General features: G+C 38.5%; 1 protein-coding gene across 1 annotated transcript in view; it reads left to right on the top strand.

Annotated features, from left to right (window-relative positions):
- The window catches only part of Mipol1 (mirror-image polydactyly 1), a 204,244-nt gene that overhangs the window by 117,199 nt on the left and 73,217 nt on the right, over window positions 1-13,828 (top strand). Inside the window, 1 exon segment of the mRNA XM_038335748.1 lies at window positions 982-1,089. Coding sequence (XP_038191676.1) covers window positions 982-1,089 — 108 coding nt within the window.

Raw genomic sequence — 13,828 nt, 5'->3', positions numbered from 1 at the left:
AAATGTCTTTATTTTTGTGGTTATTTTATTTAATTGGTAAATGTGCTAAGAATATTGTACATGTATGAGCTGTGAACAATTTTATATGTGTATATCAACATCATGTAATCTAAATCAACATTGAATGTCTGTTAAGCCTTTTTTCTTTTCAAAAGATTTGTATATTACCCCAAGGGGGTACTGATGCAGATGATACATTGTAGTTGGGGCCAGAGTAAGAAGTATGGGTTTGGATTATAGCTACATTTTGCTTGTACCATGAAAATGAATCTTTTCCTATTCATTATGGCAAGTTCCATTTGTCAAGTAGTCCAAAAGGGTGTTGTTCAGATCTTAAATCAGTATGCCCATTTATTGGTTATTTCTCAAATTTACTATTTTTAAATTAGATAAAATGAGGAGTAACTTTTAATTTCTTTTCTGAACCATGGGTTTTAGAGTTTATTGCTTTGAGTAGTGTCCCATTATAACTTCATATCATCTTAATTTGCACCATATTTTTTTATAATCTGTATAGATATTATGTAAAATGATTTAAATAACTAAAAACTGGATTGTTTCTTTAGGCATTTTTATTTAGATAAGATTAATATAAGTTGATCATAGACTACATTATTATAGTTTATTACAAATTCAATATGATTTTAAATGCATGCTTTTTATTCAACAGTGGGTTTTTAACTAGCGCTATTTAACCAGGAAATAAAATTATTTGAAACAGTTTGATCCTAATTTTATGAAACTAAATGTTTTAAATATAATATTTATAATAAGACTGATTGAAAATGGTAACTGAATTACCAAAGTTCTATAAATAGTGGTTATTTTGTTTGTATTTAACATTATTTATACCTACAATTTTTGTTGCAAAAGAAATCCCTGTCTCTGAGAGAATACAGTGGTGTTATTTACATTAATTCATATGGCTTGGTTAAAAAAATGCTAACTCCTTTACTTAATGGGATTCTTCCCTTGTGGCAGTGCAAACGGCTGCACCAGGAGCTTCATCGTCTGAAAGAGCAGAAGCAGACTTCAGCAAACAACACGAGACACCCGACTGCTGAAAACAATCAGGAACGTGCTCTGAAGGTAAATGGCCATTCCTTCTTGCAGGCAAATTAAGGTTGTAAGCCCTCGGTGCCAGCTTTCTGTGCTGCATATATCAGTTGTGTACATTTCAGCAATAGTGAGCCGTGCTGTTTGCCAACAACCCCTTCTTTAAACACAGATACAGCACCCTTCTGTTATGGTATTATTTTATTTCATGTATGTGTACATGAAAAAAAATTTTCTGAATTTTGAGTGGTTGTATATTAATAACTTCTGGTATATATTTATTTTATTTATATTTTTATGTTATTACCTTTTATAGTTAAATGATAAATCATCAGACTTTCCTTTGTAGCAACATTGGTTACACAATTTTAAATGTGTTGTAGTATTTGTCACCCAGAGAGCTAACGCTGCTTGAAGGACATGTGAATTTGTTTGGAAATTAAAGGAATACGTAAATTGTTAAAACAAAAGAAAGAAAAGAAAGATGGTGTATTCAACTAGAACTTGAAACATGTGACATATTCATTTTATGGCATGTTCTATCTCAGTGCAATACAGATACAGTAATCCTGAAGGAGAAAAAACATTCTGAGTCTTACTGTTTGAGTGGGGGCTGTGCTCATGACTTCCCATTCTACTTTTTTTTTTTCCTTTCTGTTATTGTTTTTGAGGGGAAGGGTTCAAAACGGGGTTTTTCTGTAGTCCTGGCTGTCCTGAAACTCACTCTGTAGAATAGGCTGGCCTTGAACTAGGAGATCCAACTGCCTCTGCCTCCTGAGTGCTGGGATTAAAGCTATACACCTCCATGCCCTTCCATTAACTGTTGAGTTACTTTAGTTGTTAGTAAAGTGTTTATGAAACACTCATAGTCTCTGCCCTTCAAGGTGTTTACATGTTCACTAACAAGTTTAGTCTGTGAGAAGCAAAAATCATGTGTTTATTATACAACAAGAGATTTTCTAGACTCGTGCTATTGTTAGTCCCATTAAATTCATTTTTCTCTTAGATTATAAGTAAATATCATGGCTAAAAGAGTCTGACACATTAAACCAATACTGACAAAATAACCTCAAAAAATAAGTAAAAGCTTTGGTGATGGCCCAGTTAGAAATGTCTTGCTATGCAAGAATGGAGACTTAAGATACCTAGAACTCGATGAAACACTGGGTACTGAAGTGTGTACTTGTGACCCTCATGTGGGGAACAGAGACCTGTGGGTTCCTGGTGCTTCCAGTTTAGCCAAGGCCATGAGCTGTAGGATCAGAGAGATCCTTTCTCCAAGAAAGAGATAGAAAGCACCTGAAAGTACACCTGATATTAAATTAATCTCTGGCCATCACATGAATACCCCATACATTAACACGCACCCACACAGGCATATCCTCAACAGGCATACATCCGACACACATACATACACTGAAAATGTTTACAGTGGTTTTTAATCTGTACGATGTGTGAAATTTAGTAAAATAATCTTTCTACAAAATGTTTTTAAAATTCATAGTCATATATAAATTAGTTGTCATTAAACCATTTTCTATTAAATTTACAAGTAGAGCAAAACTATAGATAAGAGAGAATTACAGATTTCTATGATGATTTTCAATTATCCCCAAATAATAGATAGCTTTGTGAGAATTAAGTATAATTTTGGGAATGTGTGCACATGCAGAACGGAAAACAAGTGTTCTAAAGTCGCCCCCGTCAAGCATGATGGTTTGTTACCTGGGCTCAGGACAGACCATGGGACAGCATGTTATGGCTGTTTCAAGTTAAAACAGGGCTTAAGATGAAAATTCTAACTTGGCAGTTATTACCATACAGTAATAGTAAAAAATAATATACATTTCTGCCATTTTGCATGTTTATGGTATATGTATTTAAATGGTGATGGAGAGAAATACATGTCAACTTCTTAGAAGTTATTCAGGTTAGAAAGAAATAAGTAGAGCTCTCAAGACACCTGGGAGGTCAAAGCAAAAATAATTGTCAGTTTGTGGAGAGCTACCAATAGCCTTGACAATAGCCTGGATTTTCTGGGGGTTCACATAGGGTCCCTTTGACCAAAAACTCAAATTTATGTAATCCATTTGTGATAACTGGAACCTTCGTTTGGTGGTGGAAGATGTTCAGTTGGGTCTCATCTCCCCGTTATTTGGTGATTTTATTTAGATTGCCTTCATATATGTATCTATTTTATGGAGCTTCTACTGTATTAGATTTCCATACAACATCTCAAATTTCCCTTAGTTTTAGCTGTTTCTTTCAGTTTCCCTCCTTCACCCTCTTCTTCCCTTCCCCTCCATATTGATCTTCCCATTCCAGTGCCCCTACCCTGTCCATCCAAAACTGCACACAACTGTCTATGCCATTACCTATCCTAGGGAGATCCATCCCTACTGACTAGTTTCTTATTCTATACCTAATTTGTAATTATAGAGATTGTAGCTTGCTTATTGGCGAATTAAATGTTAACCTCCACATATAAGTGAATGTAAACTGTATTTGTTTTTCTGGGGTCAGTGTTATCTCACTCAGGATGACCTTTTTACATCTCTATCTCTTTACCTGCAAATTTTGTGATTTCATTTTTTTAAACAGCTGAGAACTACTCCGTTTTTAAGTTTACCATATTTTCTTTATCTATTCTTCTACTGATGAACATCTAGGCTATTTCTAATTTCTGGCTATTGTGAATAGAGCAGCAATGCACATGATTGAGCAAGTGTCTCTCTAGTAGGATGAAGCATCCTTTGGGCATATACCCGACTGGTATAGCTGGATCTTGAGATAGATCAGTCTATAGCCAGCTTCTCAAGGAACTGCCACACTGATTTCTGTAGTGGCTGTACAGTTTTGCACTCCTACCAACAATGGATGAATGTTCCCATTACTGCACATTACTTGTCCGCCTTACCTGTCATTTGTTTTATTGACCTTTAGCCACTCTGGCTTAGTTTAAGATAAAATCTCAAAGTATATTTGATTTGCATTACCCTGATGACTAAGGATGTTGAACATTTCTTTGTTTCTCAGCCATTTGTATTTATTTTTTTAAGAATTAAAATGTCCATCTCTGTGGTCCTGCCGCAGTTAGAGTCTGTGTTGATGTCCATGGTCCATGTTCCTACCAAAGTCCACATGGAGGGCCAGGTTCTTGGTTGTCACCTATAGCCACGTTGGGAACTGAGGGATATTCTAAGAGTAGGGCCATGCTAATCTGAGTAACTAACACTGCCACCCGTGGCCATGGTGCTGTCCAAGCCCAAGCTGCTGCCAAGGGCCATGTCTGGGTCTGTGGCCCTAGCACAGCCAGTGTCTGCATCGATGTCTGTGGAGCTACCTAAGGCTGTGCAGATGACTAAGGTATGGGCCAACACTGAGGACAATGGTCTTTCTGCCATCAGAGCCATACAGATCCAGATCAGGGTGGAATGTGGTGCTAAACTTGTTGCCACAGTGACATCTGGCTGGCCCTAGCTGTAGCCCAGGGCCATATCTGAGTCTGTGGCCCTACCACAGCCAGGGACTGTGCTGATGTCGATGGCTCCCATTACTACCAAAGGCCAGAAAGATGCCTGGAAACAGGGCTGACAACTGAGGCCATGTTTTTGTCCAGGGGTCATGCTGCTGCCAGTGCCATGCATATTGGGGTCGCCTGTGCTGCTTACCCAGGACCATGTTGAAGGGCTGTGACCAGGAACCATGCCTGGGTCTGTGGCCCTCTGGCGGCCAGTGTCTGTGTTGCTCCTGATAACATTGAAAGTCAAGTGCTTGCCAGTGGTCTGGCCACCACCTGGGTCAATGTTTGAGTTTGGACCATGCAGCTGCCAGGCTCATGCCAATACAAGAGTTCTGCACTGCTTCCCAGGACCATGGTGACAACTGGGCCCAAACTGCTGCTGCTAGCCATGTCGGTCTCTGTAGTCCTGCCACAACTGAGATCTGTGTTGATGTCCATTGCCCACCACAGAGGCCCATGTAAACCGTGTGTTGAAGTATAAGGGCCATAATGAGCTGTCCCTGCCACTCATTGACTAGGGGAAAGCCACTCCCCACTCACCATAGAGCTGACATCACTCCTCCATGGCCCTGGGATAAGGGACCCCAATGACCCCTGCACAGGAAACCTTGCCTGCCTCAAACCCCTCCACCCTCCCACCCCAACTCAGCACTTGTGAAAGCTAATCACACCCCTTATAACTGGTGTGTATGGGGGGCTGGCTCCACCCTCACCTAAGGAGAGTGGTCCCAGTGGCCTGTTGAGAACAACTCAGCCATCACCCATTCACACTTCCAGTTCTTTGAGTGGGAACTCCCCAACATCTACCCCATCTATGACCTGCTGGTCCACGAGCAGAGACTGGTCCTATAGAGCAATAGCTGCATGACCTGTGTGATCCAGGGCAACTGCAGGATAGCCAGGAGCAGTTTAGGTGAGTATCCAATACTGATGGTGTACCAGAAGCCAGAAGCCTTGAACCTGACCAACAACACATGACATCATGAACATTTCCAAGTAAAGCTGTTTGAACAAAAGGGTCTACAAAGCAGCTTCCAATGCCAAGACAAAATGAAGAGGTGATGGAGAGACCGGAAAAATGGAGGAATGAAGTGTGTTTTGTTTGTTTGATTTCTTTGGTTTTTGTTTTTAATTAATCGTATTTGCATTTTTAAATTTTATCTTATTTTTATTATTTTATTTTTAATTTTCCTTTGTGGGGGGACACTACAAGAATGAAGAGCAGATATGGAGAGACTGAGAAGTGGGTGGGATTGGAGTATATCAAAATTATGTTAAGAATAAAAAAGAATTTTCTGTTTAAATCTGTGCCTCATTTTTTAATTGAATTTTTTCTTGCCATCCCATTTTTGTTTATTTTTTCCTTTGTTCTTAGATATTTTAGATATCAAGCCTCTACAGAATGTGTAAGTTTTGTGGATAATATACATAAGAATATAATTGATAGTGAAAGTACAATCCAATGTGAAACTCCATAACCTCAGAGTGTATATTCTAACTGTATAGAACTTAACTGAAATAAATAGACTTGGGGTTTGGCTCATCTCTCTGGATAGTGTTTTATTATTTCAAAGCTTTTAATAATAATATTTTAATTTAAAAGAAAAATGTTTGCTGGAAGATGAATGTAACTGTAAATCACAGTAATCAAGATAAAGCAGACTCATAAAGACAAGTGGTGCATATATCCTCTCATTTTGTTTATGTGCAGTATAAGTATATATGTTACATGTGTAGTTGCACACACATATCCCATGGCTCCCTCCATCACTGTGTACCGTATATATTAGGCAGAGACTCTCACCAAAAGCCAGAGGTCACCAATTCTGTTAGTATCACTAGCTAGATGCTCAAATCTTTACTTCCCAAGTGCAGAGTACAGGCTACTTAGGCTCACCTGACATTTACACAGGTGTTGGGGATCCATGCTCCAGTTCTCACACTTGACCCCCGAGCCACTCCCCCGTCTTTCTCTCATGTGTTAGTCCTAGATTTAATAACAATACATCACAGACATGCACACGCACACAAGACTTACGGCATAAAAGTAGGAGAACAGGATGGGAGAAGGCTGAGGAGGTAAGACAGAAGGTGTGGGGTGAGTACAGTTAAACACATGCTATACTTGAAAGTATTGTGTAAAGTGTGCATAGTGTTGAAAGGCCAACACTATGCACACTGTATAGATGCATTTTTTATAAACCAGACAGAAGAGATGTGTGGACAAAGGGATGTGTGTTAGCTTGCTTTGTATTGCTGTGATAAATACTCTGAATAATAAAATCATCTCATAAAATATACTCAAGGCAGGAACCTAGAAGCAGGAACTGAAGCAGAGTCCATGTGGCAGTACTACTAGCTTGTCTCCACAGCTTACTCCTTTTCCTTTTTACATAACCCAAGGAACCTTCTCAGAGGTGCTTCTCTACCCATGGTGGGTTGCACCTTCCAGTGTCAATCAAGAATCAAGAAAATTCCTCCACAGATTTGTCTACAGTCCAATTTGGTGAAGATAATTATTTAAAAATTGAAAATTATTTCAAAAAGTGAGATACTAAGTCCAGCCCACATCAGAGGGAAGGTGACTGCATGGGACGTAAATACTAGGAAGCAAGGACCTTTGGTGGGGTCAATTAAGAGACTACCTTTCATTTCAATAATATGCCAAAATAAAATCCTTACTTGGAGTTTTTATTGGCCACTGTACTACATTCCTCGCTCCAGACCAGTTATCATGCCTCCTAAATATGCCCATCTGTAGCTATATCTAAAAAATCATCCTTTTAACTTAACAGTAACATTTACCAAAGTATTTATAGTTAGTCCTGGCCTCGTTCCTTCTCACCTTCTACTTAGCATCTGCAAACTAGTTCTTGTACTTCTCATCCACATCAAGGTCTCGGGTATCCTTACCACTTCCATGCCTACTGTTTGTCAAGTTATTTCACCTGTGCCTCAATTATTGGCAAACTCTCTTAACCTGTATCTGTCATTGTCGTCTTCTGTTCTCTGCACGGCCTTCATGATGAGCTTGTCAGACTGTAAGTTAGATTAGGTCCCGATGAGGAGCAGAAGGAGCGAGAACATGAGGGAGAAAGTCAGGAACGAGAGGGGTGCGTTCACTCATGGAGACGGTGGGACAGAACTAATGGGAGATCACCAACTCCAGTTGGAATGGGACTGATGGATCATGCGACCAAACCCGTCTCTCTGAGTGTGGCCAACAGCGGGGGCTGACTGAGAAGCAAAGGACAATGGCTCTGGGCTCTGATTCTTCTTCATGGACGGGCTCTGTGGGAGCCTTCTCAGCTTGGTCGATCACCTTCCTGGACCTGGGGGGAGTTGGGAGGACCTTGGTCTTAGCATAGAGTGGGGAACCCTGATGGCTCCTTGGCCTTGAGAGGGAGGGAGGGGAGGTATGGGTGGAGGGGAGGGGAGGGAAGGGGGAGAAGGAGGGGAGAGAAAGGGGAGAAGGAGGGGAGGGAGGGGGGAGGAGGAGGGAAGGAGATGGAAATTTTTAAATATAAAAAAAAATAAACCATGAGAAAAAAAAAATAAAATAAAAACCGTAAAAAATTAAAAAAAAAAAAAATAATAATTACACTTTTGTTACCATACTTCACTTGAGACACTGGACACATGTGACTCTCCTGGAACATACCTGCATGCTTGCACCTCAGAGCCTCATACTTTCTGCTTTCACTTTTAAGGAGTGTTCTTCTCCATACATAAAATTTGCTTGTGCCCTTTTCATATCTTCTGAAATACATCAGGAAGAGCATGGCCTTCTCTGACCAACATGCTTTGTGTTGCAGCCTGTTTATACCCTGTCAGCACTTCCTTTGTTACCTTCCTTCTTTTTCTGTGACATGCTTGCCTATATATATAATGTGAGTGTATATACATATATATGTGTGTGTAGATATATTCTATATATAATACATATATATGTATCACTTATTGCTGTGATACTCTGTTTTCCTAATACTGAATACTCCATGATGTCAAGAACTTTTTTGTTTGGTTGGTTTGGTTTTTCGAGGCAGGGTTTCTCTGTGTAGCTTTGGAGCCTGTCCTATAACTCGCTCTGTAGACCAGGCTGGCCTTGAACTCACAGAGATCCACCTGCCTCTGACTTCTGAGTGCTGGGATTAAAAGGGTGTGCCACCACTTCCTGGCAATAGACTTTTGTTTAACTTTGTTTGCTTCTGAGTTTACTAATAGTATTTGTTTGACACTCAGGAATCAAAGATATTGACCAAGCCATATGTGCCTGAACACATCAAATGAATTTTGTTAGCATATAGTCACGACTGAATAAAGTATCACAGTGGGAATAGCACACCTATCAAATGCTACAGCTGTGTCATGAAGATAAAAATGTCTGTATGATGTGGCAAGAAGGTGCCCATTAGTGTCATCATTGTAATTTATGTTCAGTGGGATGGTGGAAGCTTTGACAGTGTTTAAAAAGCAGAAAATTGTAGATAAGTTTTGTAGTTCTGTTTGGTAATTTTATAGATTTAGAATATAATATGAATGTTATATGGGAAAATTATTTTATTTTTATAATGCAGAATATAAGCCAGCCTCTCTAGAGGAAGAGGCAGGCAGATCTCTGTGAAGTTGAAGCCAGCCTGACCTAAGAAATGAGTTCTAGGATAGCCACAGCTACATAAAGAAATCCTATCTCAAAAAACAGAAAGTAATCCAAAAAATGCAGAGTATAATAGATCTTTTATATCATCTATTCAAACTCATATACACACCCTCCCATCTATTAGAATAGTATGCTTAGCCCAAAGAGCCAGTGATGTTGACCACCTTTATGGCCTGGTTTGGAAAAGATGGATAGACCAGCTTCTTGCTGCAGTAATTTAGAACTGGAAAACTAATAGGGAACCAAATACTCACAACATGGGTGAAATGGAGACTTCCCTTTCTTCTACAGGCCACACAGGCCCTAACAATCTCAAAAAACTATATTCATATAACACTATTTGGCCAACAGCTCAGCATATTCATAGCTACCTCTTATATCTTTAATTAAACCATTTCTATTAATCTGTGTGTTGCATGAGGCTGTGGCTTACCAGTAATGTTCTGGTGTCTTTCTTCTTCAGCAATGAGATGGTGTCTGCTTGATTCTATCTACTCTTTCCGTATATCTCTGTTCAGATTTCCCTTCTTGGTTTATCCTGCCCCATCATAGGCCAAAGTATCATCTTTATTAACCAATGCTAATAAAACATTCACAGCATACAGAGGGGAATCCCAATTTATCTCTCCTTCTCTGTATAAATAAAAAGGAAGGTTTTAGCTTTACCATAGTAAAATTGCATATAACAAACTGCATAACAAGCAAGAATTACATTTATAATACTTAGTGTATTTTTATCTGGCATAATTAGAGAAAATATTTGATTGTCTGTTTTATCTTTGTGAGTCTAAAGTTTCATATTTAATTTATCTTTGATCATAACTAAGGAAAACTATAGCTATAGTTATCTGTCTTCAACCTTATCAAAGATCCCAGAAGAATATAATATTACCTAAATAACCAGAAAGTACATTATAAGAAACTTCCAGAGTTCTAGAATTGACAGAGAAATCTTGCTACACTGGACAGTCACCCAAAGTTCTTTTGAAGTGTTGGGGCATCCATCTTCAGCCTACAGGTCCATAGTGTCTGGCAGACATTGTCACGAAGTAGAAAATTTGAAAGGCTATTTTGCCTAGATTCACAGTTAGTCAGTCACTTTCTTCTGTGTCCTGAAGAATGTCTGGCAGACTCTTTCACGAAGCAGGGACCCTGAAGGATATTCTCACCTTCTTTAGGCAAGTTCAGCAGTCATTTTTCTGTGGGTCCTGCATGTCCAATTTATACAACATACTGTCAAGCAGTCCAGATAAGAGCAGTTTCTTTCCCAAATGGTTAGCCTTGTCACAATCGAGGCAAGTTCCATAGTGAGTTTCTTCAATGCCCATCAATCTTTCTGAAGTAATTGGTGCTGCCAGAAGCAGACATGACTCACTGTCGAGAAAAATCTAAGTTCTTAAATGCCATATTCTGTAGGTCTTTGAGGTGTTCTATCTAGCTAGCTGAAATATATCTCTGTATATCTAGAAAATCTAATTAACATGACTACAAGTTTGACTTTTATTTTGTTATCTACTAATCTGTAATTTTAATTATACATTTTATTTTTAAGTGAACTGTATAAACATAATAGCACGATACCTTAAACAAGAGTAGAAATATATATATATATATATATATATATACACACACATACATATATATATATATACAGTATAACAAAATTGACCTTAAATTTGTATCAAAAAACCAAAGTCCATACCAATGTAAAGTATTCATTTCTATCTCATATCCCCCTTTAAATGAAAGCAAACATTTATAAACAACCATTTTGGAAATGTGGGCATTGTTTTCTTCAAACTGCTCCCTGCTGTTTGTTGGGTGATGTATTTTTATGGTTTATGGAAACCTTTTGATGGGTATTGTTCCATCAAGCCACATTAGCCTGGAAGGAATCCACAGGTTCTCATCTTTTGTGGAATCAAAAGCAGACTCTCTTTTCCAAAGTAATATATCTTTAGACTCAAATTTTGAAATCAAGATACCTTTAAAATATATATGTTGGTTTAGCTTAGCAGCCCGTATAATGAAACGCCTCTCCATACTTAACTCATTTACAGTCAAAACATTCAAAGAAAACTATAATATACATAATCCAGACTCTTTGTGTATTTTCCATCTTTACATAGATTTTTTACTCTATTTTTAATATTTATTTTATTATCTTTACTCCTTTGATCTATGATTTTCTCTATGTTTTCCTTCTCTCTCTCTTAAGCCCATGTGAATATATCCAACACTGTGACTTATTCAGAGGTCTTTTGTATCTGAATCTGTCTTATTGTGTATCTGTAATCATTTTCTGACCAGGAGAGGTTTTTTTTAATAAAAAATGCTAAGCCCACCGGTGTGGTTAAGATTAATAATGCTGCTTTGCTTATTGGCTCCACCCAGTCACATGGTAGCTGTATGGTCACTGCTTCTGCAAGCCATGCTCACCACCCCACTTCCAGAGATGCAGCAGGTCTATATCGCCATTAAGCAATTTGTAACATGCTGTTCACAAACCCAATAAATGTTCCAGAGCAGTACCTCCCAAAAGAATCAGAGCTGTTCATGCATGCAGCACAAACCAAGAAGCCTTCTACAGAAGCCATGCCTCTGCTTGTGGCCAGCAAACAGAGCCTACCTGAAAAAAAATGAAGCTCCAAATGACTCCTGTTTTGTGGGTCTAGAAGCCCACAAAAAAAAGCTTTTTTAAAAGCTTTCTTAGGCTTTATGTGGATGTATGTTGCTGAATGTTGGGCATCATTTTGTAAACAGAAACTGTACTTTCTTTTCCTGGCCACCCAGACCTGAATAATCACACAAAACTACATTTGTACAACATTGTTTGGCCAATGGCTCAGGCATATTCCTAGCTAGGTCTTATAAATCTTAAATAAACCCATTTCTATTAATCTTTGTATCTCCATGAAGCTGTGGCTTTCAAGTAAGGTGTCTTTCTTCTTTGGCAGCTACATGATATGTGCTTGACCATGCTTACTCTCTGTATATATCTCTGTATATATCATATATATATGGCTTATTCTGCCATGCCATAGGCCAAAGAGCTTGTTTATTAACCGATGGTAATAAAATGTATTTAAAGCATACAGAAGGAAATCCCACATCAACTGGACTTTGGTCATGTACAGTGTAACAGGCCTGAGCCGTATGACATTATTGAACAGCCAGTTAGAAAAGAAGAGAGAAAGGAGGATGTCTCCAAGGAAACAGTCTTCCAGAAACACTAGAACTGATGCACATGAGAACTCACAGAGACTGTGGCAGCAGGCAAGCCGTCTACACAGATTCAAGCCAGATGAAGTACTGAGCCTGGAAAGTGGACACTGAGTCCACTTAACCAAGAAATTATCTGCAATTGATACCCAATGACAAAAGGGGAAATAGCTGTTTTCTTGGGAGTCTTACTGGCCAACACAAAACGAACTCCTTGATATTTTCTGGGTTTCTTGTTTTAGTTTGCTCTGTTTTGGCATGTTTTGTTCTAATTGCTCTTTTGCTTGTTTTGATTTTTATTTTGTGTTTGTGTGTGTGTGTGTTGTATCTCTTGTCACATACTTTTTCTTTTGTGTTTGATTTTTTGGTAGAGAAGCAGAATATAAAATTGGATGAGTAGGGAACTAAAGCAGACTTTGGAGAAGTTGGGGGAGGAGAGAGACATAACCAAATTATATTTTATCAAAGCAATATTAATTGAAAAAATAATAGAGAAAAGAGTCAAAATATATGAAAAACAGTTTTGTCTGTGCAAGGGAGGTGGAAATCTTCTCTGGTTCTGGTTCCTAACATCATTCTGTTCCATGTCCAACTTTGTATTCCATGGAATAGTTTCTTTCTCATTACAAGTAAGACTGTCAGCTGGACCAGGTTCACAGTCTCTGCATACTCTGTGAGAAATGCTACAGCAGCGCTTACTGTGGGTTCTCTGAAGTGAATAACTGTTTTGAAGGTTAGCTCCATGGATTGCAGCACCAAGTATAGCCAAATTATTAAAAGCCTATGTAGATCCAACCATGAGGTGCAGCTAAAACAACTGAACTGTAGCCTCTGCCACTCTGAGTTACAGTGGAAATCTTCAGTGTTTGTACAAATGCAGTACTTGTTTAATTGCAGATATGTTTAATTGCTCTTAACTGACCAATAACTTTTTTCTAGTTTGAATTTCATAGTATTGTTTTGTAGAATTTAATGTTTTGTTTTGATAAGTAATGGTAGAAATATAAAATTTACATTGTAAGTTTCCTTAAAGAAACTGTTATACATTTTATAGAATAGCAATACTTTATCAGGAATGAAGGTATACATGTGCAGTAGAAAGGGAATATCAGTCACACCAGCCCTCTGTGTTCTATGAATTGGCTTTGGGTAGGTTCGGGAACCCTGATTCAGTCTTGGTATTGCCTGTCTTTGAACTTGGCATTCCCCTATATCATCTAAGACTGTTTCCCTACCTCCTGTGCCCATCTCGTACTACCTGTGTGTGTTCAGGTCTCTGTCTTTGGCCAAACAGGACGTAGAAGACGTTAAACGTTGTCCTAAAAGACATGGAATATGTGATAAGTTCTTCTGTGTCTGCTGGGACT

This window comes from Arvicola amphibius, chromosome 7 (genome assembly GCF_903992535.2).
Source record: "Arvicola amphibius chromosome 7, mArvAmp1.2, whole genome shotgun sequence".
Taxonomy (NCBI): Eukaryota; Metazoa; Chordata; class Mammalia; order Rodentia; family Cricetidae; genus Arvicola; species Arvicola amphibius.
The sequence above is the reverse complement of the archived record's forward strand: the minus strand, read 5'-3'. Positions and strand labels throughout refer to the sequence as shown.